Source organism: Musca autumnalis, unplaced genomic scaffold (assembly GCF_047663935.1).
Source record: "Musca autumnalis isolate F117 unplaced genomic scaffold, ASM4766393v1 scaffold_4, whole genome shotgun sequence".
Taxonomy (NCBI): Eukaryota; Metazoa; Arthropoda; class Insecta; order Diptera; family Muscidae; genus Musca; species Musca autumnalis.
The window spans coordinates 238,731,295-238,758,683 of record NW_027411977.1 but is presented as its reverse complement, the minus strand read 5'-3'; the positions used below and the strand labels follow the sequence as shown (position 1 = coordinate 238,758,683).

The 27,389-nt window shown below is 38.2% G+C and overlaps 2 protein-coding genes across 2 annotated transcripts in view; one reads left to right on the top strand and one right to left on the bottom strand.

The window, feature by feature from the left end:
* Window positions 1-27,389, bottom strand: part of LOC141401275 (uncharacterized) — a 121,909-nt gene that overhangs the window by 59,222 nt on the left and 35,298 nt on the right. The window lies entirely within an intron of this gene.
* Window positions 14,234-15,295, top strand: LOC141402491 (uncharacterized). Its single transcript, XM_073983955.1, has one exon. It carries the CDS (start codon window positions 14,287-14,289, stop codon window positions 15,286-15,288), a length of 1,002 nt encoding a protein of 333 aa, XP_073840056.1. The 5' UTR covers window positions 14,234-14,286; the 3' UTR covers window positions 15,289-15,295.

Below are 27,389 nucleotides of genomic sequence, written 5' to 3'. Positions count from 1 at the left end.
TATGGGGCTAATAGTCATTATAAAAAATTCTTTAAAAAAATCCACGTTTATGGGGCTAATAGTCATTATAAAAAATTCTTTAAAAAATCCACGCTTATGGGGCTAATAGTCATTATAAAAAATTCTTTAAAAAATCCACGCTTATGGGGCTAATAGTCATTATAAAAAATTCTTTAAAAAATCCACGCTTATGGGGCTAATAGTCATTATAAAAAATTCTTTAAAAAATCCACGCTTATGGGGCTAATAGTCATTATAAAAAATTCTTTAAAAAATCCACGCTTATGGGGCTAATAGTCATTATAAAAAATTCTTTAAAAAATCCACGCTTATGGGGCTAATAGTCATTATAAAAAATTCTTTAAAAAATCCACGCTTATGGGGCTAATAGTCATTATAAAAAATTCTTTAAAAAATCCACGCTTATGGGGCTAATAGTCATTATAAAAAATTCTTTAAAAAATCCACGCTTATGGGACTAATAGTCATTATAAAAAATTCTTTAAAAAATCCACGCTTATGGGGCTAACAGCCCTTGGAAAAAATTCTTTAAAAAATCCACGTTTATGGGGCTAACAGCCCTTGGAAAAAATTCTTAAAAAAATCCATGTTTATGGGGCCGATAGTCATTATAAAAAATTCTTAAAAAAAATCCACGTTTATGGGACTAACAGTCCTTGTAAAAAAATCTTTAAAAAATCCACGTTTATGGAACTAATAATCCGTGGAAAAAATTCTTTAAAAAATCCACGCTTATGGGGCTAATTGTCAATAAAAAAATTCTTTAAAAAATCCACGCTTATGGGGCTAATTGTCAATAAAAAAATTCTTTAAAAAATCCACGTTATGGGGCTAATTGTCAATAAAAAAATTCTTTAAAAAATCCACGTTATGGGGCTAATAATCCTTGGAAAAAAATTCTTTAAAAAATCCACGCTTATGGGGCTAATAGTCATTATAAAAAATTCTTTAAAAAATCCACGTTTATGGGGCTAATAATCCTTGGAAAAAATTCTTTAAAAAATCCACGTTTATGGGGCTAATAATCCTTGGAAAAAATTCTTTAAAAAATCCACGTTTATGTGGATGTTGGTCATTGGAAAAATTTTTTAAAAAATCCACGTTTATGGGACTAACAGTCCTTGGAAAAAATTCTTTAAAAAATCCACGTTTATGGGACTAACAGTCCTTGAAAAAATTCTTTAAAAAATCCACGATTATGGGGCTAACAGTCCTTGGAAAAAATTCTTTAAAAAATCCACGATTATGGGGCTACCAGTCCTTGGAAAAAATTGTTTAAAAAATCCACGATTATGGGGCTAACAGTCCTTGAAAAAAATTGTTTAAAAAAATCCACGTTTATGGGGCTAACAGTCCTTGGAAAAAATTGTTTAAAAAATCCACGTTTATGGGGCTAACAGTCCATGGAAAAAATTGTTTAAAAAATCCACGTTTATGAGGCTAACAGTCCTTGGAAAAAATTCTTTAAAAAATCCACGATTATGTGGCTGTTGGTCATTGGAAAAAATTCTTTAAAAAATCCACGTTTATTTGGCTGTTGTTCATTGGAAAAAATTCTTTAAAAAATCCACGTTTATGTGGCTGTTGGTCATTGGAAAAAATTCTTTAAAAAAAATCCACGTTTATGGGGCTGATGGTCAAAGAAAAAATTTCTTTAAAAAATCCACACTTATGGGGCTCATAGTCATTATAAAATTTTTTTTAAAAAATCCACGTTTATGGGGCTGTTGGTCATTAGAAAAACTTCTTTAAAAACTCCACATTTTTGGGGCTGATAGTCACAACAAAAAATTCTTTAAAAAATCCACGTTTATGGGACTGTTGGTCATTAGAAAAAAATCTTTAAAAACTCCACATTTTTGGGGCTGTTTATCATTAGAAAAAATTCTTTAAAAAATCCACGTTTATGGGACTAATAGTCCTTGGAAAAAATTCTTTAAAAAATCCACGTTTATGATACTAATAGTCCTTGGAAAAAATTCTTTAAAAAATCCACGTTTATGATACTAATAGTCCTTGGAAAAAATTCTTTAAAAAATCCACGTTTATGGGGCTAAAATCCTTGGAAAAAATTCTTTAAAAAATCCACGTTTATGGGGCTAAAATCCTTGGAAAAAATTCTTTAAAAAATCCACGTTTATGGGGCTAAAATCCTTGGAAAAAATTCTTTAAAAAATCCACGTTTATGGGGCTAATAATCCTTGGGAAAAAATTCTTTAAAAAATCCACGTTTGTGGGGCTGTTGGTCATTAGAAAAAATTCTTTAAAAAATCCAGGTTTATGTGGCTGTTGGTCATTGGAAAAAATTCTTTAAAAAAATCCACGTTTATGTGGCTGTTGGTCATTGGAAAAAATTCTTTAAAAAATCCACGTTTATGTGGCTGTTGTTCATTGGAAAAAATTCTTTAAAAAATCCACGTTTATGTGGCTGTTGGTCATTGGAAAAAATTCTTTAAAAAATCCACGTTTATGTGGCAGTTGGTCATTCGAAAAAATTCTTTAAAAAATCCACGTTTATGTGGCTGTTGGTCATTGGAAAAAATTCTTTAAAAAATCCACTTTTATGGGGCTTTTGGTCATTGTAAAAAATTCTTTAAAAAATCCACGTTTATGGGGCTTTTGGTCATTGTAAAAATTCTTTAAAGAATCCACGTTTATGGGACTGTTTGGCGTTAGAAAAAATTCTTTAAAAAACCCACGTTTATGTGGCTGTTGGTCATTGGAAAAAATTCTTTAAAAAATCCAGGTTTATGTGGCTGTTGGTCATTGGAAAAAATTCTTTAAAAAATCCACGTATATAGGGCTTTTGTCATTGGAAAAAATTCTTTAAAAAATCCACGTTTATGGGGCTAATAATCCTTGGGAAAAAATTCTTTAAAAAATCCACGTTTGTGGGGCTGTTGGTCATTAGAAAAAATTCTTTAAAAAATCCAGGTTTATGTGGCTGTTGGTCATTGGAAAAAATTCTTTAAAAAAATCCACGTTTATGTGGCTGTTGGTCATTGGAAAAAATTCTTTAAAAAATCCACGTTTATGTGGCTGTTGTTCATTGGAAAAAATTCTTTAAAAAATCCACGTTTATGTGGCTGTTGGTCATTGGAAAAAATTCTTTAAAAAATCCACGTTTATGTGGCAGTTGGTCATTCGAAAAAATTCTTTAAAAAATCCACGTTTATGTGGCTGTTGGTCATTGGAAAAAATTCTTTAAAAAATCCACTTTTATGGGGCTTTTGGTCATTGTAAAAAATTCTTTAAAAAATCCACGTTTATGGGGCTTTTGGTCATTGTAAAAATTCTTTAAAGAATCCACGTTTATGGGACTGTTTGGCGTTAGAAAAAATTCTTTAAAAAACCCACGTTTATGTGGCTGTTGGTCATTGGAAAAAATTCTTTAAAAAATCCAGGTTTATGTGGCTGTTGGTCATTGAAAAAAATTCTTTAAAAAATCCACGTTTATGTGGCTTTTGGTCATTGGAAACAATTCTTTAAAAAATCCACGTATATAGGGCTTTTGTCATTGGAAAAAATTCTTTAAAAAATCCACGTTTATGTGGCTGTTGGTCATTGGAAAAAATTCTTTAAAAAATCCACGTTTATGTGGCTGTTGGTCATTGGAAAAAATTCTTTAAAAAATCCACGTTTATGTGGCTGTTGGTCATTGGAAAAAATTCTTTAAAAAATCCACGTTTATGTGGCTGTTGGTCATTGGAAAAAATTCTTTAAAAAATCCACGTTTATGTGGCTGTTGGTCATTGGAAAAAATTGTTTAAAAAATCCACGTTTATGTGGCTGTTGGTCATTGGAAAAAATTGTTTAAAAAATCCACGTTTATGTGGCTGTTGGTCATTGGAAAAAATTGTTTAAAAAATCCACGTTTATGTGGCTGTTGGTCATTGGAAAAAAATCTTTAAAAAATCCACGTTTATGTGGCTGTTGGTCATTGGAAAAAAATCTTTAAAAAATCCACGTTTATGTGGCTGTTGGTCATTGGAAAAAATTCTTTAAAAAATCCACGTTTATGTGGCTGTTGGTCATTGGAAAAAATTCTTTAAAAAATCCACGTTTATGTGGCTGTTGGTCATTGGAAAAAATTCTTTAAAAAATCCACGTTTATGTGGCTGTTGGTCATTGGAAAAAATTCTTTAAAAAATCCAGGTTTATGTGGCTGTTGGTCATTGGAAAAAATTCTTTAAAAAATCCACGTTTATGTGGCTCTTGGTCATTGGAAAAAATTCTTTAAAACATCCACGCTTGTAGACCTGTTGGTCATTGAAAAAAATTCTTTAAAAATCCACTTCTATAGGGCTGTTAGTCATTGAAAAAAACTTCTTTAAAAAGTCCACTTTTATGGGTCTCCGTCCGTAATTCCCCACATTCCTCTCAGTGTATGAAAATAGTTTTTGCAGCTTATTAAAAATTTATTTACAATTGAGATCAAATTATGTAATACAGTAAGTGTTTGTTAACTGCACACATCGTTGCAAAAGTCATAAAAAATCCAATAGAGACAAACTTGGCAAATTGTGTAGAATTTAATGGGTGGACGGACAGATTGAAATGAATGACAGACTGGGTGACTGAATGGCAGCGTGACTTAAGGTCACATTAAATGAAAATGATGCCACTAGCAAGCTGTGGGGGTAACTAGAGGCCCCCACAGTAACAACAGCAATAAAACAACAAGAGACTAAATGCTGTGCAAATAAAACAATTTTTTCATACAAATTCCAAATTGAACAAAGAAAGTATTTTGCAACAACAACAACGATTAGCAATTAGTAGGCCAACCACGTTCAAATATTCAGGGAATGGTTGGTTGCCCGGCCACAATTGTCCGCCATGCGTCAGACAAAGCAAAAAAAGTACGAAACAAAAATCACTTTTCTCATCAAGGCAATCTCTGTAAGGCTGTTATTGTTGTTGTTCCATTGTCATTTCAATATCGAAGCCGGTGATTGCCGCCTCAACGCGTCATCTAAACCGGGTGTGTAATGGCATCGGTCGGTAATCGATTACCGACAACAACAATTATGGTCAATGTAAACAGTGGTGGAGAGGGGATATTTTCCAAACGCGGTTTCTGATTTACCAACCACTGCTTGTAAGAAACTTGATTGACTTGACAGCCCAAATGACTGACATACTAGCTACATAGTTGTCTGATTGGTTGGTGTGTTAGCTGGTGGTTTGGTAAGTCTATAAATTGCACTCAAGTGAGTCATTAGGTAGTGCAGTACAAGTATTGCGGAGCATAAGACGCACTACTAGTCGTACAACACTCTGCCTTCCGAGACGACACCCACAGTCTCCAATTGCTATTGGGGCTGGCCAATTTTTGTGATTGTTTGCCGTTATAAGTATTTGAGATTGAGTGTGTGTAAGTGACTACACAGAATGCAAAACTAAGTAACAATTCGTAATTAGAATGAATTATAATTTACACTGTATCTTTCTGTAGATACAGTGGCCCCAAAAGAGTACATTTTTTAAAAGAATTTTTTCCAATGACCAACAGCCCCATAAACGTGAATTTTTTAAAGAATTTTTCCAATGACCAACAGCCCCATAAACTTGGATTTTTTAATGATTTTTTTTTCAGGAATATCAGCCTTATTTGCAGGCTGATGGGAGACTTTCAGTGTAGCCTTTATAGAGAAGCTTTAGGGAGTCTCCATAGAGAGCTGTTGAGAGCATTTACGGACGAGTTGTAGGGAGTCTTTATAGACGAGCTATATCTCAAGGATGTCTTTGGGGAAGAGCTTAATGGAACACAAAGTCTTCTTAAGGAAAACCACAAGGTCTTTTTGTGGAAGGCCGCCATTCTCATACAGGGCGCCTCTTCACGGGTGGCGGATGAGAATCGGGTATTCGTCACATGTTGAATCAGAACTGTATGAGGGTAACCTCTGATAGACCTGATCCGACATGTCTTTTCTACCTTGGGGATCCTCTGGATGCTCAGTATTCTGGGGTTAAAAAAGTGTCATCTAACACAGAGTTACGTCTATAAAATATCTGCTCTTCTCTCCCCTGCACTCTGCGGATCGTTGTAATTTATCTCAAATAAACAACTACGATAGGGAGGAAAAATAAAGGAAATTACGGCGGTATGCGATGGTGAGATGACAAGTCATGTGTCTTTGAGATCAAGTGATTGTGATCAAGTGTGTGATGATGTTTTAGGTGTGGATGCATGCCATATGAACCATATTAACGATAGAAAGTTGGCAAATCGGCGATTTCTTAGGACAACGATGCAGCCAAGATGGGTCCAAACCAGTCTACGACTGACAGGGACGACCTACACGGGACTCTGAAAACTATTGATAGTAGGAAGCTCGTGGACCAACTGGATAGACTTGGTCCAGAAGAGCAGAATCAGAACATACAATCAGAGGTCATGTTACTCAACATGACCCCAACTGATGGCGAGCTGGACACCGCGGTATCCCAGCCAAGTCTACAGAGGACGTTTACTCTCGACTTCCTGAGTATCGACTAAGATTCTCACCAGTTTCACCAAGTCATATATTGGCGCACGCCGGTAGTCAACTTCAAAGGCAGGATGCAACAGCATCATTGACTGATGATGGGGGATCCAATCAACAACAAGTAAAAAAGTGTCAGTCGGCTTTGCCGACAGATATATACCCTCAGCCAATGTGCAGTGCAACTTTCATCTACGGACAGATCAAATGTATTTAGGGTCTCTTCTGAATTTTGTGGGCCTTTTTGGACATTTGAACTTGCCGACAAAAATGTGGATTAGGAATTAACTGCACGAAGACACAAATGTTGAACCTTTGTGGGGGAGGTACCCTTAGGGAGGACCGATATGGGCCATTTTACAAAATATTAGGAGAACCAAAGTTTGGACCAAATTGTTTGACCAATTCAAATGATATCGTCCTAGCATTTTAGTGACATTTTTTGGGGGAGAAGTACCGGAAGTTATGGTCGGGTATTGCACCATGAAACTAAGTTTGGATAAAATATGACGAAGACAAAATGTTGGACCAAATCGGTTGAACAATTCGAGAGTTATCGTGGTATAGGGGTTTTTACACTTTCCGGGCTGTTTTACCACTTGCCCCTGAAACAACTTTTACCGTCGTAATGGAGGTAGCGATTGCAAATAGCTTCAAGAAAAATTAAAGTGATTCGAGAGCAGGTCTAAAAGTGAACTTATACGAAATTTGTGTGGGAGGTACCAGAAGGAGTAGACAAATATAGTCCATATTTGAACCTAATCTATGTCTGGTAGATATAATAGGATGTGCAGAGTATGGATTACATCGGTCACTCCCTTCAAGAGTTATCGTGCGCACAATTTTTCCGAACATTTTTGAACTTTTGTGAGGGAGGTACCTGAAGGAGTGGACCGATATGGTTTATCTTCGAACTTAAAGTATGTTTGGACAAAATATTAGGAAGGCCAAATTTTGGGCCGACTTGCAGATCCGTTCGAGATTTATCTTGCGCTCCAAACACCACACACGGTGTCATAGGGTTTTTTTTCAACTTTCAGGCTATTTTCTCAAGAAGTATGGACTTGCCCCTGCCGAAACTTGTACCGTCGTATGGAGGGCCATGAATACAAGTTGTTAAAACAAAAATCAAAGCGATTCGAGAGCAGGTCCTAAATGGATCTTATCCGAAATTTTGTGTGGGAGGTACCCGAAGGAGTGGACCGATTGAGTCCATATTAGAACCTAATCTAAGTTTGGTAGAAATTTAACAATGTGCAAAGTATGGACCAAATCTGTTACTCCTTTCAAGAGTTATCGTAGGCACAAATTTTCCGACCATTTCCGAACTTTTGTGGGGGAGCTACCGGAAGTAGTGGACCAATATAACCCATCTTCGAACTTAAACTAAGTTTGGACAAAATATTGCGAAAGCCAAATTTTGCACCAAATCGGTTCATCCGTTCGAGAGTTATCGTGCGCAGTCAGCCAGACAGACGGGGTGCAAAGTTAAGGTGGCTGGACCAACTGGGAAACCACCATCTACTGAGAAGACGGAAAAGGCTTCACAGCATAAAACTGTGACACGAATTCGAGTTTCAGAAGGTCCCCAAATCGTCGGTCAAGAAGACGATGATCCTAACTGAACCCTACGGTGGTCTTCTATCCTATAGAAGACATCTACTGTGGTCTCCTATTATATATGTATGGTTTTTTATTCTATAGAAGACCCCTACGGTAGTCTTCTATTCTATAGAAGACCCCTACGGTGGTCACCTTTTCTATAGAAGACCTCTACGGTGGTCTTCTATTCTATAGAAGATCTCTTCGGTGGTCTCCTATTCTAGAGAAGACCCCTACGATGGTCTTCTATTCTATAGAAGCCCCCAACGGTGGGCTTTTATTCTATAGAAGATCTCTTCGGTGGTCTCCTATTCTAGAGAAGACCCCTACGATGGTCTTCTACACTATAGAAGACTCCTACGGTGGTTTTCTTGTCTATGGAAACCCCTTACGATGGTCTTCTTGTCTATAAAAAACCCCTACGGTGGTCTTCTATTCTATAGAAGACCTATACGGTTGTCTTCTATTCTATAGAAGACCCCTACGGTTGTCTTATATTCTAGAGAAGACCCCTACGGTGGTCTTCAATTCCCCTATTGGTGGTCTTCTATTCTATAGAAGACCTCACGGTAGTCTTCTATTCTATAGAAGACCCCTATGATGGTCTTCTATTCTATAGAAGACCCCTACGGTGGTCTTCTCTTCTATAGAAAACCCCTACGGTGGTCTTCTATTCTATAGAAGACCTCACGGTAGTCTTCTATTCTATAGAAGACCCCTACGATGGTCTTCTACACTATAGAAGACTCCTACGGTGGTTTTCTTGTCTATGGAAACCCCTTACGATGGTCTTCTTGTCTATAAAAAACCCCTACGGTGGTCTTCTATTCTATAGAAGACCTCTACGGTGGTCTTCTATTCTACAGAAGACCCCTACGGTGGCCTTTTATTCTATAGAGGACCCCTACGGTGATCTTCTATTCTACTGAAGGCACCTACGGTTGTCTTCTATTCTATAGAAGACCCCTACGGTTGTCTTATATTCTAGAGAAGACCCCTACGGTGGTCTTCAATTCCCCTATTGGTGGTCTTCTATTCTATAGAAGACCTCACGGTAGTCTTCTATTCTATAGAAGACCCCTACGGTGGTCTTCTATTCTATAGAAGACCCCTACGGTGGTCTTCTATTCTATAGAAGACCCCTACGGTGGTCTTCTATTCTATAGAAGACCCCTACGGTGGTCTTCTATTCTATAGAAGACCCCTACGTTGGTCTTCTTTTCTATAGAAGACCCCTACGTTGGTCTCTATTCTATAGAAGACCCCTACGTTGGTCTCTATTCTATAGAAGACCCCTACGTTGGTCTTCTATTCTATAGAAGACCCCTACGGTGGTCTTCTATTCTATAGAAGACCCCTACGGTGGTCTTCTATTCTATAGAAGACCCCTACGGTGGTCTTCTATTCTATAGAAGACCCCTACGGTGGTCTTCTATTCTATAGAAGACCCCTACGGTGGTCTTCTATTCTATAGAAGACCCCTACGGTGGTCTTCTATTCTATAGAAGACCCCTACGGTCGTCTTCAATCCTATGAAAGACCCCTACGGTGGTCTTCTATTCTATAGATAGAAGAACCCTACTGTGGTCTTATGTTTAATAGAAGACCCCTACGGTGATCTTCTATTCTACTGAAGGCACCTACGGTGGTCTTCTATTCTATAGAAGCTCCCTTCGTTGTTCTTCTTCTCCATATAAGATCCCTCGGGATTATTCTATTAGACATCTCCGGTGTTCCTCTCATCTATACTTTTTCTATTCTAGAGGGCCCTTCTCGGTGATCTTATATTCTATAAAATATCTTTCCGGTGTTCTTATATTCTTTAGAAGACACCATACGCTGATGGAAATCGACGGAGTTATCTCTTTATTGGATATTAAATGATGTCATAATAAGTAACGGTTATTTTCACTATACATACTTTGATTCTATTAGGCCTCCATGACGAAAACATTAAAATATCTCATCAGTATTCAAATATTCAAAATCAATTGAAATTTGTACAACAATAGCGGCACTTGTACTTTTATTACTTTGCCTCCCTCTTTCTTTCTCGCTCTGCATCCTTACCCAATGAAGAATACCTTTTAACCTCTTCATGATCCCCCAGTCATGTCACAAATGACACATAACACTACTGCGGTTTGCGTAAGTAACAATGTCACGCTCGTTGTGTGTGTGCCCAAACGCTTATTTTTCCTCAAATTGAAATCTGTTATAGAAAATTTTTGATTTATGGTCATGATTTTTATTTGACCGTCATGGTAGGGCCGGCTCATAACTACATATTGACGAAACGATGATGCCGATGATGGTGTATTGAATTGTGTAATACAGACGGCATAAACAATTGATTTATTTATTGGTTACGTTGCACAGAGGGGAAATTTGTGTTAAAAGTTGATTAAAAGCCATAGAAAGCTCATTTATAGTCCGAATGATATAAAATTTTGCACAAAGCATATCTTCTGTATAAGGATTAATCCTATAGAAAATAATGTAAATCGGTCCAGATTTTGATGCAGCTTCCATATATATTCGCATCTGATATGAGATAAAAATGCACCAAAATCACTGAAATTTGACACATGCAACCTGAACTAGCCTAAATAAACATTGAGCCAATTTTCAAACAGATCGGTACAGATGTATAAATAGTCCCATATACATATATTTCATTCCAAATTTTATTTTTTGAAACTTACTTAATTAAATTTTTCTCAATTCACATGAGAAAAGCCGTGAATGTTTCTGAATAATGCAAACATATTTGATAGGTGTTGATTTAGTCTGATAAATAAGATCCCCGGTTATAAGGCGCAGCAAAATTTAGTGTGAGTAAACCTTGAAATTCCATATAAAAATATGAAATATTTTAGTTGAGAAAAAAATAGATTTTTTCGGAATGGCGCAAATATGCGCAATTTTTTATGATTGAATCTGATATTTGAGACTCAAGTGCATAAAACATTAGAAGAAACTATGGTCGGGAAACGACGGGGAAATAGACTTTTTCACTATTGAAATTGTAATAATCTTAAAAATTATCATAAAAAAATTTGATAAAGAGGATATGTATCACCATTATTAAAGAGAAAAGATGTAAAATCAATCTGAAAATTTTAAATGCTTATCTTGTTCGGAGACTGCACAAAAACGATAAATCTTGAAAAATATAAATTTTCGCGAAAATAATGTCATTTTAACGTTCACCTAATTTCTTAGTTTTCGAAAATTTACTTTTTGTTTTCAGTATGGCTGAGTTCAATCGACTGCTGCATTGGATTGGTTAATCTTACAAAGTCGAGGATGGTTATAGCAAATGTAGAAAAGAGTCTGGTTGCCGTTTATCAAATTTTTTTCATAAAAAAACCATTTTCATATTTTGAGTTTTGAGCAACTTTAGGCCTATGTTTCCCCTCTGTGCGTTGGTTAGAATATTTCACGAAACAACTAAGGAAATAAATAAACTGCAAAGTGACTTATGTAACAAATTAAACGTTTTTTATATGAACGAATGAATGGTGAGAGGTATGATCATAAAAAATCCATGAATTTTAATTAATGGACATTTTCGCAATTTTATTTTTTAGAATATGTCACTTAGTACTTTTTGGATTTCATCTCTTGAATGTGTAATTCACGTGTCTGTTGTCCGAAGACATTGTATGCTTCTTGCTGCTGGAATTGTCAATTTGAGATTTCAAAATCATTTTAAATTGCCTGCCCTGCCTGCTTTGCTTCGCCCATTAGCCCAGACTCTTGTAAGGGTTAATTGTTTGCAAAGCGCAGAAAGAATAGTCCACCCCCACCACCGCACGCAGAAGAAATCACTTAAATTGCCATTTAGTTCCCTTAGTGTGTCAGTGTGTCAAAGGGCCACCACAGATTGTTGTGTATTGTTGCCTGGTGTATTTATGGACTGTTCTGAACAATTAATACCAGTGTTAAATCGATTTTATTGGTCATTAGACAAACCGTCCGACGTATGTACCCTGTGGAAACAATCAAGGCTATAATTGCTGTCTAATGATTGTTAATTAAAATTACGAACCTCAATAGCCGAGCAACAAAAACATTCTCAACAACAACACCATCAAACACAAGGGGATCATACTGATTAACCTTGACCAAGAAGGGAGTGTGATGGCGGAGGTCAGTTAATGTGTTAATTATTCTATAGCTACAAAATAAATCAGAGGCCTACGAGTATTCGTTGGGATTTCCTACATTTCAATGGACCACTTATTAGGCAAAAGAATAGAAAGTTTTTCTTTGGCAAAAGGATAAAAGGCAACAGTAGGGGTCCTCTATAGAACAAAAAAACGCCATAGAGGTCTTCTGTAGAATATAATACCACCGGGGTATTTTAAACAATAGAAAGCCGCAGTAGATGCCACCTATACAATAGAAGGCCATTGTGAGGGTTCTTTATGCAATGGGAATCAAAAGGAAGGGTCTTCAAGAATAGAAGACCACCGTAGTAGTCTTCTAGATGGTCAACATATGGGATTTTCTATAGAATAAAAAACCACCGCAGAGGTCTTCAATAGAATAGAAGACCACGGTAAAGGACTTCTATAGAATAGAAGATCATCTTAAAGGATTTCTATTGGATAGAAGATCATCGTAAGAGTTGTCTGTGGAATAGATGAACTCCAGAGGGGTCTTCTATAGCAGATCATCGTTAGGGTTTTCTATGGAATTGAAGAACATTATAGGGGTCTTCTATAGAATATAGACCATCATAGGGGACTTCCACAGAATAGAAGACAACTGCAGGGGTCTTCTGTAGAATTGGAGACCACCATAAAGGTCTTCTATAGAATAGAACGCCACAGCAGTGGCATTTTATAAATTAGAAGACAACCGCAGGGGTCACTGAAGGGATCTTCTATGGAATAAAAGACCGCCGTATGGGTCTTCTATAAATAGAACACCACCGTAGGGGTCTTATACAGAATGGGAGACAACCGCAGAGGTCCTCCATAGAATTGGAGACCACCGTTAGTGTCTTCTATGGATTAGACGACCACCATAGGGTTCTTCTATAGAATAGAAGATCATCGTAGGGATCCTATATAGTACAGACAACCACCCTAGGCGCCTTCTATGGAATATAAGACCACCGTAGGAGTCCTCTATAGAATAGAAATCCACCGTAGTTGTCTTTTATAGAATTAAAAACCAACGCAGGCGTCTTCTATAGAAAAGCAGACCTCCATAGGGGTCCACAGTAGGTGTCCTCTATAAAATAGAAGGTCACCATAGGTGACTTCTATAAAATAGAAGACCACCGTTGGTGACTTCTATAAAATAGAAGACCACCGTTGGTGACTTCTATAAAATAGAAGACCACCGTTGGTGTCTTCTGTAGAATAGAAGACCACCGTAGGTGACTTCTATAGAATAGAAGACCACCGTAGGTGACTTCTAAAGAATAGAAGACCACCGTAGGTGACTTCTATAGAATAGAAGACCACCGTAGCGGTCTTCTATAGAATAGAAGACCACCGTAGGTGACTTCTATAGAATAGAAGACCACCGTAGGTGACTTCTATAGAATAGAAGACCACCGTAGGTGACTTCTATAGAATAGAAGACCACCGTTGGTGTCTTCTGTAGAATAGAAGACCACCGTAGGTGACTTCTATAGAATAGAAGACCACCGTAGGTGACTTCTAAAGAATAGAAGACCACCGTAGGTGACTTCTATAGAATAGAAGACCACCGTAGCGGTCTTCTATAGAATAGAAGACCACCGTAGGTGACTTCTATAGAATAGAAGACCACCGTAGGTGACTTCTATAGAATAGAAGACCACCGTAGGTGACTTCTATAGAATAGAAGACCACCGTAGGTGACTTCTATAGAATAGAAGACCACCGAAGGTGTCTTCTATAGAATGGAAGACCATCGTAGGTGACTTCTATAGAATAGAAGACCACCGTAGCGGTCCGTAGCGTAGAGGACCACCGTAGAATAGAAGACCACCGTAGGTGACTTCTGTAGAATAGAAGAACACCGTAGGGTTCTTTTGTAGAATAGAAGACTACCGTAGAGGTCTCCGTTATGAAAACGTATTTACAGATTTTTTTTAAGTGTAGATATTTTCATTTTTAGTTCTTTTTTCTATTCTTCGTTTTTTTAAAGTAAACAAAGAATTCTCAAAGCTATGATACATTTTCGGCGCTTCGTCAGTCAGGAGACCCTTCAGTTTTGTAAAATTTGTATTGTTGGGGCAAATGGCGGTGTCGGTCGCAGTTTGGCCCAGCAATTGAAGCAGAATAATCGATTTAGTGAAATATGTCTTTATGACATAACCTGTACAAAGGGTCTGCGAGCAGATCTATCCCACATCAACACCTTACCCGAGGTCACAGCGTATAGTGGTGCAGATAGTTTGGTAGAGGCCCTGAGATGTTGTGACATTATGGTGTTGACCGGGGGTCAGTCGCATACGAAGACAATTACAAGTCGTGAACAAATGTTTGAAGGCAATGCGAAGTTAATGGTTAATCTAATTGAGGCCTGTGTCAAGGCAAATAACCAACAACCGCACATTCACATTGTCACAAATCCCGTCAATTCTCTGGTACCCTTGGCTGCGGAGCTGTTGATGAAACACGGTATTTATAATGAAAAGCGTTTAAGTGGTTGTACCAAGGTGGATGGTATGAGAGCTGCAACCTTTTTGGCAGAACATATGGGTGTGGATCCAAGACATGTCCATGTCCCCGTTATTGGTGGCCATTCCGAAAAGAGTATTGTTCCCTTGCTATCACAATCTCAACCGAAATTTGCTTTGGATTTGGATATTCAAATAAAAATTGCCCATAGGATAATACGGGGAGGAGAGGAAGTAGTGTTGGCTAAAAATCATGAGGGTGCCGCTCAACTTTCAATGGGATATTGTGTGGGTCAATTTTGTGATTCTTTGGTTCGTTCCTTGCAGGGGGATAAAAATATTCGAGATGTTGCATTTATCCCCGCCTGTGTTAATGAATTGCCCTATTTTGCGTGCGAAATTGAATTAGACAAAGAGGGTGTGAAAAGGCATCCAAGACTACCACCAATGTTGCCATTTGAAATCGATCTCTATAATCAGGCTAAAGAGGATATTCGGCAGAATATTGAAAGAGCTAAGCAATTTTTGGAGAAAAATAAAATTAAGTAATTTTGATAACTAAAGAATTTTGAATTCTTTGATCAGTAATTATAATATCTACCGCCTGGAGGACTTCTTATTTAGCGAAAAGAAAATCTTATTACGTGAACGTCTCCTATTTTATGGAAATCACCTACGGGCGGTTTCCTATGGTATGGACGACCTCTACGGTGATCTCTTATTCTAAAGAATATCCCTTTAGTGGTCTTCTATTCTACAGAAGACCCTTACGGTGGTCTTCTATTCTATAGAAGTCACCTATGGTGGTCTTTGTTTTCTATAGAAGTCACCTATGGTGGTCTTCTATTCTACATTCTATGTAAAAACACTACGGTGGTCTTCTATTCTACAGATGTCAGCTACGGAGGTCTTCTATTCTATAAAAGTCACCTACGGTGGTCTTCTATTCTATAGATGTAATCTACGGTGGTCTTCTATTCTACAGATGTCACCTACGGTGGTCTTCTATTCTATAAAAGTCACCTGCGGTGGTCTTCTATTCTATAAAAGTCACCTACGAAGGTCTTCTATTCTATAGATGTAATCTACGGTGGTCTTCTATTCTACAGATGTCACCTACGGTGGTCTTCTATTCTATAAAAGTCACCTACGGAGGTCTTCTATTCTATAGAATTAATCTACGGTGATCTTCTATTCTATAGAAGTCACCTACGGTGATCTTCTATTCTATAGAAGTCAACTACGGTGGTCTTCTACTTTATAGAAGTGATCTACGGTGGTCTTCTATTCTATAGAAGTCACCTACGGTGGTCTTCTATTCTATAGAAGTCAGGTTGCCTTCTATTCTATAGAAGTCACCTACGGAGGTCTTCTATTCTATAGAAGTCACATACGGTAGTCTTCTAATCTACAAATATCAGCTACGGAGGTCTTCTATTTTATAAAAGTCACCTACGGTGGTCTTCTCTTCTACAAATGTCGCCTACGGTGGGCTTCTATTCTATAAAAGTCACCTACGGAGGTCTTCTATTCTATAGAAGATATCTACGGTGGTCTTCTATTCTATAGAAGTCACCTACGGTGGTCTTCTATTCTACAGATGTCAGCTACGGAGGTCCTCTATTCTATAAAAGTCACCTACGGAGGTCTTCTATTTTATAAAAGTCACCTACAGTGGTCTTCTATTCTATAAAAGTCACCTACGGAGGTCTTCTATTTTATAAAAGTCACCTACGGTGGTCTTCTATTCTATAAAAGTCACCTACGGAGGTCTTCTATTCTATAAAAGTAATCTACGGTGGTCTTCTCTTCTACAAATGTCGTCTACGGTGGTCTTCTATTCTATAGAAGTCACATACGGTAGTCTTCTATTCTACAGATGTCAGCTACGGAGGTCTTCTATTCTATAAAAGTCACCTACGGAGGTCTTCTATTTTATAAAAGTCACCTACGGTGGTCTTCTATTCTATAAAAGTCACCTACGGAGGTCTTCTATTCTACATTCTATGTAAAAACACTACGGTGGTCTTCTATTCTACAGATGTCAGCTACGGAGGTCTTCTATTCTATAAAAGTCACCTACGGTGGTCTTCTATTCTATAGATGTAATCTACGGTGGTCTTCTATTCTACAGATGTCACCTACGGTGGTCTTCTATTCTATAAAAGTCACCTGCGGTGGTCTTCTATTCTATAAAAGTCACCTACGAAGGTCTTCTATTCTATAGAATTAATCTACGGTGATCTTCTATTCTATAGAAGTCAACTACGGTGGTCTTCTACTTTATAGAAGTGATCTACGGTGGTCTTCTATTCTATAGAAGTCACCTACGGTGGTCTTCTATTCTATAGAAGTCAGGTTGCCTTCTATTCTATAGAAGTCACCTATGGAGGTCTTCTATTCTATAGAAGTCACATACGGTAGTCTTCTAATCTACAAATATCAGCTACGGAGGTCTTCTATTTTATAAAAGTCACCTACGGTGGTCTTCTATTCTACAAAAGTCACCTATGGAGGTCTTCTATTTTATAAAAGTCACCTACGGTGGTCTTCTCTTCTACAAATGTCGCCTACGGTGGGCTTCTATTCTATAAAAGTCACCTACGGAGGTCTTCTATTCTATAGAAGATATCTACGGTGGTCTTCTATTCTATAGAAGTCACCTACGGTGGTCTTCTATTCTACAGATGTCAGCTACGGAGGTCCTCTATTCTATAAAAGTCACCTACGGAGGTCTTCTATTTTATAAAAGTCACCTACGGTGGTCTTCTATTCTATAAAAGTCACCTACGGAGGTCTTCTATTTTATAAAAGTCACCTACGGTGGTCTTCTATTCTATAAAAGTCACCTACGGAGGTCTTCTATTCTATAAAAGTAATCTACGGTGGTCTTCTCTTCTACAAATGTCGTCTACGGTGGTCTTCTATTCTATAGAAGTCACATACGGTAGTCTTCTATTCTACAGATGTCAGCTACGGAGGTCTTCTATTCTATAAAAGTCACCTATGGAGGTCTACTATTTTATAAAAGTCACCTACGTTGGTCTTCTATTCTATAAAAGTCACCTATGGAGGTCTTCTATTCTATAGAAGATATCTACGGTGGTCTTCTATTCTATAGAAGTCACCTACGGTGGTCTTCTATTCTATAAAAGTAATCTACGGTGGTCTTCCCTTCTACAAATGTCGTCTACGGTTGTCTTCTATTCTATAGAAGTCACATACGGTAGTCTGCTATTCTACAGATGTCAGCTACGGAGGTCTTCTATTCTATAAAAGTCACCTACGGAGGTCTTCTATTTTATAAAAGTCACCTACGGTGGTCTTCTATTCTATACAAGTAATCTACGGTGGTCTTCTATTCTATAGAAGTAATCTACGGTGGTCTTCTATTTTACAGATGTCAATTATGGTGGTCTTCTATTCTATAAAAGTCACCTACGGAGGTCTTCTATTCTATAGAAGATATCTACGGTGGTCTTCGATTCTATAGAAGTCACCTACGGTGGTCATCTATTCTATAGAAGTCAATTACGGTGGTCTTCTATTCTCTAAAAATAATCTACGGTGGTCTTCTATTCTATAGAAGTCACCTACGGTGGTCATCTATTCAATAGAAGTCAATTACGGTGGTCTTCTATTCTCTAAAAATAATCTACGGTGGTCTTCAATTCTATAGAAGTCACCTACGGTGGTCTTCTATTCTATAGAAGTTACCTACGGTGGTCTTCTATTCTATAGAAGTCACCTACTTTGGTCTTCTATTCTATAGAAGTCACCTACGGTGGTCTTCTATTCTATAGAAATCACCTATGGAGGTCTTCTATTCTACAGATGTCACCTACGGTGGTCTTCTATTCTATAGAAGTCACGGTAATCTTCTAATCTACAAATGTCAGCTACGGAGGTCTTCTATTCTATAAAACTCACCTACGGAGGTCTTCTATTCTATAGAAGTCACATACGGTAGTCTTCTAATCTACAAATGTCAGCTACGGAGGTCCTCTATTCTATAAAAGTCACCTACGGAGGTCTTCCATTTTATAAAAGTCACCTACGGTGGTCTTCTATTCTATAAAAGTCACCTACGGAGGTCTTCTATTCTATAAAAGTAATCTACGGTGGTCTTCTCTTCTACAAATGTCGCCTACGGTGGGCTTCTATTCTATAAAAGTCACCTACGGAGGTCTTCTATTCTATAGAAGATCTCTACGGTGGTCTTCTATTCTATAGAAGTCACCTACGGTGGTCTTCTATTCTATAGAAGTCACCTACGGAGGTCTTCTATTCTACAAATGTCACCTACGGTGGTCTTCTATTCTATAGAAGTCACATACGGTAGTCTTCTAATCTACAAATGTCAGCTACGGAGGTCTTCTATTCTATAAAAGTCACCTACGGAGGTCTTCTATTTTATAAAAGTCACCTACGGTGGTCTTCTATTCTATAAAAGTCACCTACGGAGGTCTTCTATTCTATAAAAGTGATCTACGGTGGTCTTCTCTTCTACAAATGTCGCCTACGGTGGGCTTCTATTCTATAAAAGTCACCTACGGAGGTCTTCAATTCTATAGAAGATATCTACGGTGGTCTTCTATTCTATAGAAGTCACCTACGGAGGTCTTCTATTCTACAGATGTCACCTACGGTGGTCTTCTATTCTATAGAAGTCGCCTATGGTGGTCTTCTATTCTATAGAAGTCATCTAAGGTGGTCTTCTATTCTACAGAAGTCACCTAACGAGGTCTTCTATTCTACAGATGTCATTTACGATGGTCTTCTATTCTATAGAAGTCACCTACGGTAGTCTTCTATTCTATGGATACAACTAGAATACCCCTACGGAGATCTTCCAGTCTACATAAAAACCCTACGGAGGTCTTCTATTCTATAGAAGATCCCTACTGAGGTCTTCAATTCTATAAAAGAACTCTACGGAGGTCTTGTATTCTATAGAAGAACCCTACGGAGGTCTTCTATTCTATAGAAGACCCCTACGGAGGTCTCCTATTCTATAGAAGACCCATACGGAGGTCTCCTATTCTGTAGAAGACCCCTATGGAGGTCTTCTGTTCTATAGAAGACCCCCTCCAGGGTCCCAACGGTGTTTTTCCATTCTATAGAAGGCTCCTACCGTGGCCTTAATTTTTATAGACGACATCTATGGAGGTCTTATATTCTACAGAAGATCTCTATAGTTGTTTTCCATTACTACAAGAGGTACGAAGGGTTCTTCTATTTGGTAGTGGTAATATTGTTATGAAATCCTAAGTAGAAACTCAACCATATCTCTGCTTTTAATCTCTTCCGTATGTTTCTCTTCCAACTCTGCTTACCGCTAATGAAAATCTCAGCTAATTAGTTTACCATAAGCGTGTAATAAAAGAAGAAGAAGCTGAGATTTCAATGAAAGTTTACATTTCCACACAGATTTGCCGCTTTCAAAGCGTATAACACAACAACAGCAGCAGCAACAACAAACAACAAGAAAAGGGGTCAAAATGAAAACTGATAAAATCTTCTGCTTTTCTACTTCACCAAAATGTCATATTTTCCCCACATGAGTATGTGTGTGTGTGTTTGTGTACATGGGTCACATTACCCTGTACAAACGTTTCACATGACTTGGATGTGTGTTTTTAAGCTTGACTTAAGAGCGTTTGAAGAAAAAAAGAAGAAGATGTAGAATAAACTATGGCGACATTACAATAAAAGTCAATTGTGACAAGGTAGGTAGAGTAGGGTAGGAGGGTGGTGGGCGAACATAAGTTTTTGTGGTGGTTTGAGGGGGCACACTGTCATAAGTTTGTCTTCTTTAGTTTCTCCCTGTCAGTTTCATTAGAGTTGTTTGGCATTACCTTATGTTCGCCCACCCCCCAAACCACCATCACTCGGTTACTGTGCCTTGACATTACAAGAGTTTTACTCTCGCTTACATGGGTGAAAGAAGCTAAGATTATTATTGGTGCTTTTGCAATAGGAAACTTGAGATAAACAGCAAAGTGATTTAACAAACATTTGCAATTTCGCAATTTATGAAAGAGATTTCTTCTTTGAAGTCATCCATTTCATTTCCATTTTTTGTTTGTTTGTTACTTATTTCCTTTGGCATTTCCTGCAGTCCACTTAAAATGCAATTGTTCCAACTTCCAACAAAAACCAACTCTACTCTACATTTGAATGCATTTCAGTTTAAGTAGTACTGACTGACCTACATTCGGAACTTATTTGTAGCCAAATACTTCATCATATTAACGTAACATTACAAAAGGGTGGGAAGCAGAGGTAAGTGCCAAGAGAATGGAAAGCAAACACATACACGTACATATGTATATACATGAACACTGTTTTGATCCATCCGTTGATGTGATGAAGATGTCTGTCTGTCCTCACTTAAGTGGTCAGACAAATAGAGACAGTTGGATGTATGTCTTGGTAGATTGATGCCATTGTTTCCTAATGCCATTCAAATTTAAGGTAATTCGTTTAAGAGAAAGGAAGGCTTTATAAAGTAAATTCGAACAATCTGCAGATTAGAAAATCACCGCACGGGTATTTTATAGAGTAGAATAATAGAAGTGTTCTAAAGACTACGAGTAGAAGACTCCGAAGACAACCGTTGGGCCTTCTATAGAATAGAAGACCTCCGTAGGGGTCCTCTATAGAATTAAAGACCTCCGTAGGGGACTTCTAAAGAATAGAAGACATCCGTAGGGGTATTCTATAGAATAGAAGACCTCCGTAGGGGTCTTCTATAAAATAGAAGACCTCCGTAGGGGTCTTCTATAGAATAGAAGACCTCCGTAGGGGTCTTCTATAGAATAGAAGACCTCCGTAGGGGTCTTCTATAGAATAGAAGACCTCCGTAGGGGTCTTCTATAGAATAGAAGACCTCCGTAGGGGTCTTCTATAGAATAGAAGACCTCCGTAGGGGTCTTCTATAGTATATAAGATTTCTGTAGGTGTTTTCTATAGAATTAGGGCCTTCTATAGAATAGAATACCTCCGTAGGGGTCTTCTATAGAAAAGAAGACCTATAGACTAGAAGACCTCCGTAGGGTTCTTCAATACAATAGAAGACCTCCGTAGGGTTCTTCTATAGAATAGAAGACCTCCGTAGGGGTGTTCTATAGAATAAAAGACCTCTGTAGGGGTCTTCTATAGAATAAAAAACCTCTGTAGGGGTCTTCTATAGAATAGAAGACCTCCGTAGGGGTCTTCTATAGAATAGAAGACCTCCGTAGGGGTCTTCTATAAAATAGAAGACCTCCGTAGGGGTCTTCTATACAATAGAAGACCTCCGTAGGGGTCTTCTATAGAATAGAAGACCTCCGTAGGGGTCTTCTATAGAACAGAAGACCTCCGTAGGGGTCTTCTATAGAATAGAAGACCTCCGTAGGGGTCTTCTATAGAATAGAAGACCTCCGTAGGGGTCTTCTATAGAATAGAAGACCTCCGTAGGGGTCTTCTATAGACTAGAAGACCTCCGTAGGGGTCTTCTATAGACTAGAAGACCTCCGTAGAGGACTTCTATAGAATAGAAGACCTCCGCAGGGGTCTTCTATAGAATAGAAGACCTCCGTAGGGTTCTTCTATAGAATAGAAGACCTCCGTAGGGTTCTTCTATAGAATAGAAGACCTCCGCAGGGGTCTTCTATAGAATAGAAGACCTCCGTAGGGGTCTTCAAGAGAATTAAAGACCACCGCAGTGGTCTTTTATAGAATAGATGACCACCGTAGGTGTTTTCTGGAGAATAGAATACCTCCGTAGGGGTCTTCAATAGAATAAAAGACCTCTGTAGGGGTCTTCTATAGAATAAAAGACCTCTGTAGGGGTCTTCTGTAGAATAGAAGACCTCTGTAGGGGTCTTCTATTGAATAAAAGACCCCTGTAGGGGTCTTCTACAGAATAAAAGACCTCTGTAGGGGCCTTCTACAGAATAAAAGACCTCTGTAGGGGTCTTCTATAGAATAAAAGACCTCTGTAGGGGTCTTTTATAGAATAAAAGACCTCCGTAGGGTTCTTCTATAGAATATAAGTCTTCTATAGAATAGAAGACCTCCGTAGGGGTCTTCTATAGAATAGAAGACCTGCGTAGTGGTCTTCTATAGAATAGAAGACCTCCGTAGTGGTCTTCTATAGAATAGAAGACCTCCGTAGTGGTCTTCTATAGAACAGCAGACCTCCGTAGAGGTCTTCTATAGAACAGAAGACCTCCGTAGTGGTCTTCTATAGAATATAAGTCTTCTATAGAATAGAAGACCTCCGTAGGGGTCTTCTATAGAACAGAAGACCTCCGTAGAGAACCTCTGAGGGGGTCTTCTGTCGAATAAAAGGCATTTGAGATGGTCTTCTGCTGAATAGAAGGCCCCCGGTCTTCTGTATACCAAGATACATCTGAGAGGGCCTTCCGTGGAATATGATTTGTGGTAGTAAGTCTTCTGTAGAATATAAAGCTTCTGATAAGGCTTTCAGTAGAGTATATGACCTCTAAGAGAGTCTTTAGTGAAGTGGAAATCCTTTGAAAGGATTTTCTGGGGAATAAAAGTCTTATAAAGGGGTCTTTAGGAAAGTAGAAGGTCTCTCTGTGAAGGTTTTCATGGATGTACAAGACCTCTGAGAGGTTTGTCCGTGGAATAAAATACCTTTGAGAAGATCGGCAGTGTAATAGAAGACCTCTGAGAAGAACTTCTTATAACGAAAAAATTCTTTGGGTGTAATCTGGAGAATATTTAATTTCTGAGAGGGTTGTTAGTGGAGTAGAAGACCTCTGAGTGGGTCTTCAGCGGAGTAGAGAGTGAGAAGGTATTCAGTGGAGGAGAAGACCACTAAGAGGGTCTTTTGTGTAATAAAAGGCTAGTGAGAAGATCTTCTGTTAATTAAAATGCCTCAGAGAGGGTCTTCTGTAGAATAAAAGACCTTTGAGAGGGTCTACAGTAGAATAGAAGGCTTCTGTGAAGTCCTTCTATAAAATAAGAATCCTTCTAGAGTATCTTGTGTATAATAAAAAGCCTCTAAGAGGGTCTTTGGTTAAATGGATTACCTCTGACATTGACATTAGTGGAATAGAAAAACTAGAAGGTATTCTGTGGAATATGATTCCTCTGAGAGGCTCTTCTGTGAAATAAGTTATCTCTGTGGAGATCTCTGGAAAAAACTCTTCTTTGGAATATAAGGGATAAGGCGTTCTCTTGAATATGAATAGTCAGAGCGCTTTTTCTGTGTAAGCGAGTCCTCTGCGGAATATAAGACCTCTTAGAGGGTCTTCTGTACAATAAAAGACCTCTGAAAGGATCATCTGGCAAATAGAATACCACTGAGCGGATCTTCTGTGTAAAAGAAATTCTGCAAGAGGGGCTTTAATATAATGGGAACTTCGCAGAGTCTTTTAAAACATAAAACACCCCTGATTTGGTCTTCAACCGAATAGAAAACCTCTGAGAGGGTCAACTTACCGTACAATAACAGTTGTCTGTGAGCAGCTGTGGACGTTTCTGAAAGACTTTTCTGTGCAATAGTGGTCCTGTAAGAACGTCTTTAATAGTATCAAATACCAAAGAGAGGACCCACGAAAGTCAAAGAAGTCTTAACTTCTAAGAAAGGTGTTTCGTTTATCTATTGTAGTCTTGAGGTATTTTTTCTCTGTCACATTCATGTTCTCAAATTCGTTGAACCAAAATATTAGTCCACCGCTCTTCCGAAACCAATAAATTAAAAATTTCCATTTTTAAAATTGTTTCCGTTACACCCCAAACCAAAGAAATTTTCCATTTCCCTACAATTAAAAAAAAAAACAAACAAAGATGAACCATAGAAAATGCCAAGTGAAAGTTGGAAATGGAATGATATGTGGCCGAACATAGAATGTGTTAAAATTTCAGTAAATTGTTTATTTTTCCGGAAGAGAAGAAGAAGAACACGAAGAAAACGGGAAGCAATTGCAGCTTTGTGTTTGAAGAAAAGCCCCAAAACAAAGCTAATGATTTGATGAACGGCGGACGCATCAGCGTGTGACTGAATCACCGAAAACCACAACAAACAACGTCACAACAAATTATTGTCTGTTGCGCTGACCAGCTGTGAGTTGTCATATGTTTAGTACCTTCTTCTTTCTTTCCTCACCACAAGCAGCAGCAGAAGAAGAAGAAGGCAGTGACTAAACCTTAGAAATTGCTCATAAAAATATTAATTTTTAAGTTTTTATTTCATTTGGTTTTGAGTCACTTGGCTCACTCTTCTCGTTTCCAAGTTTTTTTTATGACAGACATAAGTTCAATGTCAATAACCCGCAGAGAAGTAACCACCACCAGGCAAGCAGCAGCAAATACTTGTCCGCACAAATCATCGTTAATTAACGAAAATTCAAAATTTCTTCGCAAAGTTCGCAATTAACATATTCGAGTTCGAGATCAGATCAATAATATCGAACGTAGAAACTATTCTTTATTAATTTACTTTTCGGAATTTTCTGCTGGGTAATTATTTGCCATTAGACCAGCATCTACTTATGTGCATGCGAGTGTGTGTTTGCATCTAGCCTATTAAGCCGTCCCCTGCTTCAAATGGGAATTTATGAACGAAGCAATTTTTCGACTGGTCATTAATTTTTCTGAATTTTTACTTATGTTTCGGTTCAGTTCATTATTTTCTCCTTGGCCTCCCACAATAGATGACACAACAGAATCTTTTACTGGCATAGCTGAGAAACTTTGTATGTGAATCAGCTGAAAGACTAGTATCTGGGCATGTTAATGATGCGGCAATTGTTGTTTGACCAATTTATCAAACGCTGTTTCCTCAGCAAATTAGTGATGCTTGTTTTAGAGGTAATCACCAGCAGCAACTGTGGGATTTGTCAAAAGGTGTCGAAGTAATTTTATTCACACCTTTGATATTCCCACGTTCGTAAAGAAATATTAAACTTTAGCTCCGCTAGCGATTTCTAAAAATGTTTCTATAGAAAAGACCTGTGATCGGGCCTTAAGTGGAACCTCAGGGAGAGTCTTCCGTAACATAGAGTATCATCTGCGGAATAGGGTAACTTTGAGAGTGCCTTCTGTATAGTAGAACAGGAATGGAATACCTAGGAGAAGATCTATTGTGCAATATTTTTATTCTGATCATGTCTTCAGTAGAAAAGAAAATCTCTCAAATAGTGTTCAGTGGAATAGGTCTTCTTTAGTGGAATAGAAGCCCTCTGATAGGACCTTAGTGGAATAGAAGACCTCGGGGAGGATCTTCTCTGGAATAGTATTATTCTGATCATGCCCTCGGTAGAATAAAATAGGTCTGAGAGGCTATTCTGGGGAAAAGAACACCACCGTGAGAAGGTCCTCAGTGGAATATAAGAGATCTAGATTACATCTGATGGGGTCTTCAGTGGAATAGAAACCTTGGTGAGGTATCAGAAAGGATCTTTAGTGGAATAAAAGACTTCGGAGAGGATCTATTTTGGAATATGATTATTCTGATCATGCCTTCTGTAGAATAGACGACATCCGAGAGGGTCTTCTGTGGAAAAGAAGACCTCTGAGCATCTTCAATGGACTATATTCCCTATGATGGGGTCTTCAGTGGAATGGAAGGCCTCGGAGAGAGTCTTCTGTGGATTATGACTTCTGTTAGAGGGTCTTCTGATGTTTAGAAGACTTCTGAGAGGGTTCTCAGGAGAATAGAAGACCGCGGAGGGGGTATTCTATGGAATAGAAGACCTCGGACAAGGTGTTCTGCGGAATAGAAGACCTCGGGGAGGGTCTTCTGTGAAATATGATTCCTCTTAGATGGTCTTCTAAAGATAAGAAGTCTTCCGAGGGAATTCTCTGGAGAATGGAAGGCCTCGGAGAGTGTCTTCTCTGGATTATGACTTCTCTTAGAGGGTTTCTGCAGTTTAGAAGACTTCTGAGAGGGTTCTCTGGAGAATAAAAGACCACGGAGAGGGTAGGGTCTTCTGTGAAATATGATTCCTCTTAGATGGTCTTCTGAAGATTAGAAGTCTTCTGAGAGGGTTCTCAGGAGAATGGAAGCCCTAGGAGAGTGTCTACTCTGGATAATGACTTCTCTCAAAGGGTCTTCTGAAGTTTAGAAGACTTCTGAAAGGGTTCTCTGGAGAGTAAAAGACCACGCAGAGGGAATTCTGTGGAATAGAAGTCCTCGGAGAAGGTGTTCTGTGGAATAGAAGACCTCAGGGAGGGTCTTCTGTGAAATATGATTCCTCCTAGATGGTCTTCTAAAGATTAGAAGTCTTCTGAGAGGGTTCTCTGGAAAATATAAGTCATCTGAGAGGGTCTTCTGTGGAATGGAAGACCTCGGAAATGGTCTTTTGGGGAATAAAAAATCACAGAGAAGGTCTTTTGTGGAATACGATTCCACTTAGAGAGTCTTCAGTGGATAGAAGGCCTGTAAGACTATCTTAAGTTGAATAGATAACTTCTGAGAGAACCTTCAGGGGATTGAAAAACCTCGGAGAGGGTCTTCTGTGGAATACGATTGCTCTTAGATAGTCTTCTGAAGATTAGAAGACTTCTGAGAGGGTCTTCTGGAGAATAGAAGACTTCGGAGAGGGTCTACTGTAAAATAAGTTACTTCTGAGAAGGTCTTCAGTGGAATATAAGACCTCTTATGTGGACCTCTTAAGTAGATTAGATTTCTC